Source organism: Bactrocera neohumeralis, unplaced genomic scaffold (genome assembly GCF_024586455.1).
Source record: "Bactrocera neohumeralis isolate Rockhampton unplaced genomic scaffold, APGP_CSIRO_Bneo_wtdbg2-racon-allhic-juicebox.fasta_v2 cluster09, whole genome shotgun sequence".
Taxonomy (NCBI): Eukaryota; Metazoa; Arthropoda; class Insecta; order Diptera; family Tephritidae; genus Bactrocera; species Bactrocera neohumeralis.
The window spans coordinates 5,299,707-5,301,682 of NW_026089622.1; the positions used below are offsets into that span (position 1 = coordinate 5,299,707).

Sequence of the window (1,976 nt, forward strand, 5' to 3'; positions counted from 1 at the left end):
TTAACGGAAAAAATAAGAATTTTGTATATTGCAAACAAAGAATTAAGCATAAAAGATAAAATGAGTAAGGCTGTAGAATTTTATAATAATAGCTATCATTCTGTTACAAGATATAAACCAATCGATGTTGAATATGGGAATTGTAATAAAAAAATTATTTATGAAAATATTTTAAAATTTAAAACAAATTATCTTAAAAAAAGAAATAAAAATAGAGAAATATTTATGGATAATAGGAAAGAAGGATATATCAAAAACTATAAATCTTTACGACATAAAAATGAACCTAAGTTTAGATTTAATAATTTACAAAATGTTCATAGTTCAAACATAAAAAGACAACTGAAATTTGAAGGAAAACATAAAAATCTCATTTAATTTATTTAAAATAAGTATTAAACTCAGGAGAGTTTTAAATTTAGGCGATGGAGAAATTATGTATGTAAACATGTCTACAAAAATTATGTTTATAAACATTGTATATTATGTTACACTTAAGTTGCCGACAACATTTTCCTATTTTCTTTAAGCTTTTTATTCTTATTACAATAACTGTTACGATTCTCTCGAACTAAAATTACAATAAATCATTAAGTTTTGGTCGTTACGTAGATGGTGACGATGGACTTGCTGTATGGTGTTCGGGATTTGGGCTTGCATCTACCTGACTGCATAATTGGTGAGGACAACCCGTGGGTGATGAAATTGCGCATTCATCTGTTTACTCAATTGGCGTTAAACCTAGGCTTTGCACATTTTGCATCCCATCTACAGCGGCCGAGCCAAATGTCGACAAAGCCATTTCTTCGAAGTCCGTCATCGGCTTGGAACTTGGACCTCCACCTGTGAGCCTTTGATTCATTTTCAACCGCCTTGCTCGAGTGCGCAGTTGGCTTTTCCAAACGCCTAACGTCTATTAATTAACACAATATATTAAATAAACGAAAAATAAACTAAAATGTTACCTCTTTCCATTTTGCAGCACTTCGTATTGGTCCTCTGCACGAATTAAGTTGCTCTGCCAGCTGTTGCCACAACTCCTTCATCCGTTGAGGCGTCTTTGGGCAATTTTTCCCCGTACTAATTTCTGGGTGTGCTTGGCAAAACAACACATATGCCTCCAGCTGCTCGTGCGTAGCTCTATCGTGCTTGGGTTTACTATAAAATAAAAGTTAAATTATAAATTTTGTTAATAATTAAAATTTGGAAACTTACGTTGCAGAATTGTCCATTTTAACGAATAATTTGAATAGAAATCAGCTGTTTTCTATTTACATTATTTTTTCACCATACGTGTGGGGAAAGCTTTACGAATTGAAGCTTTTACTTTTATCAAGATTGCCACAGAATACCAAAATATCGCTTGTTAAATATTTGAGTTAATTGTCAATATTTTATTAATTTGTCAAAAGCACAGAATAGGGGTGTTAATATTTTGAAAATGTATTTCGTCCATACTTAAATTCTTTGTGATTGTAATATTAATAACCTTAACTGGGTTTGGTAATAATTTCATTGTGAGGGGACTTACGATGTCTATAGACTAAGTTATCAATTTGAGCATTACAATTTTCAAATCCTATTAAATAATTACCGTTAATAGTAAAGTTGTTGGAATTACAGTTATGATAAATGGTTTTATTTTTTGCATTGATTACGTAAATATGGATGGTATCCATTTCTATTACTTTTGATGGGTTATTATACTTATATTTACAATTCATCTTAATTTGACTCCTTTGTTTTAGGTAAAAAGACAATGTTTCATTATTTTATTCACAAATTGAAGTGTAAACTTCTTTTATTTTGGGCCATAACATTTAAAATCTCTTCCTCCGTCACGTCTATATCTCTATGGATATTCAAGAGAGCCATTCCGTTGAGGCGTGCTTCTCCAGTTTTATTTCTTAAATATGTTTTAAGCCTGCGAAGTGAGGAAAACGAGCGTTCACTTGAAGCGACAGATATAGGGATTG

The 1,976-nt window shown here is 31.3% G+C and overlaps 1 protein-coding gene across 1 annotated transcript; it reads right to left on the reverse strand.

Moving 5' to 3' along the window:
- Positions 1–595: 595 nt before the first annotated feature.
- LOC126763964 (uncharacterized) lies at positions 596–1,354 on the reverse strand. The gene is made up of 3 exons (XM_050481743.1): positions 1,216–1,354; positions 966–1,158; positions 596–913 (listed from the first exon to the last, which is right to left on the reverse strand). The coding sequence occupies exons 1-3, from the start codon at positions 1,230–1,232 to the stop codon at positions 722–724; spliced, it is 402 nt and encodes a 133-aa protein (XP_050337700.1). The 5' UTR covers positions 1,233–1,354; the 3' UTR covers positions 596–721.
- Positions 1,355–1,976: the final 622 nt, after the last annotated feature.

What these genes read in the sequence shown, in the direction of transcription:
- LOC126763964 (XM_050481743.1), bottom strand. An exon ending in GTGCTGCAAAATGGAAAGAG is followed by an intron (nt 914 to 965) that starts GTAACATTTTAG and finishes GTTAATTAATAG; the next exon opens with ACGTTAGGCGTTTGGAAAAG.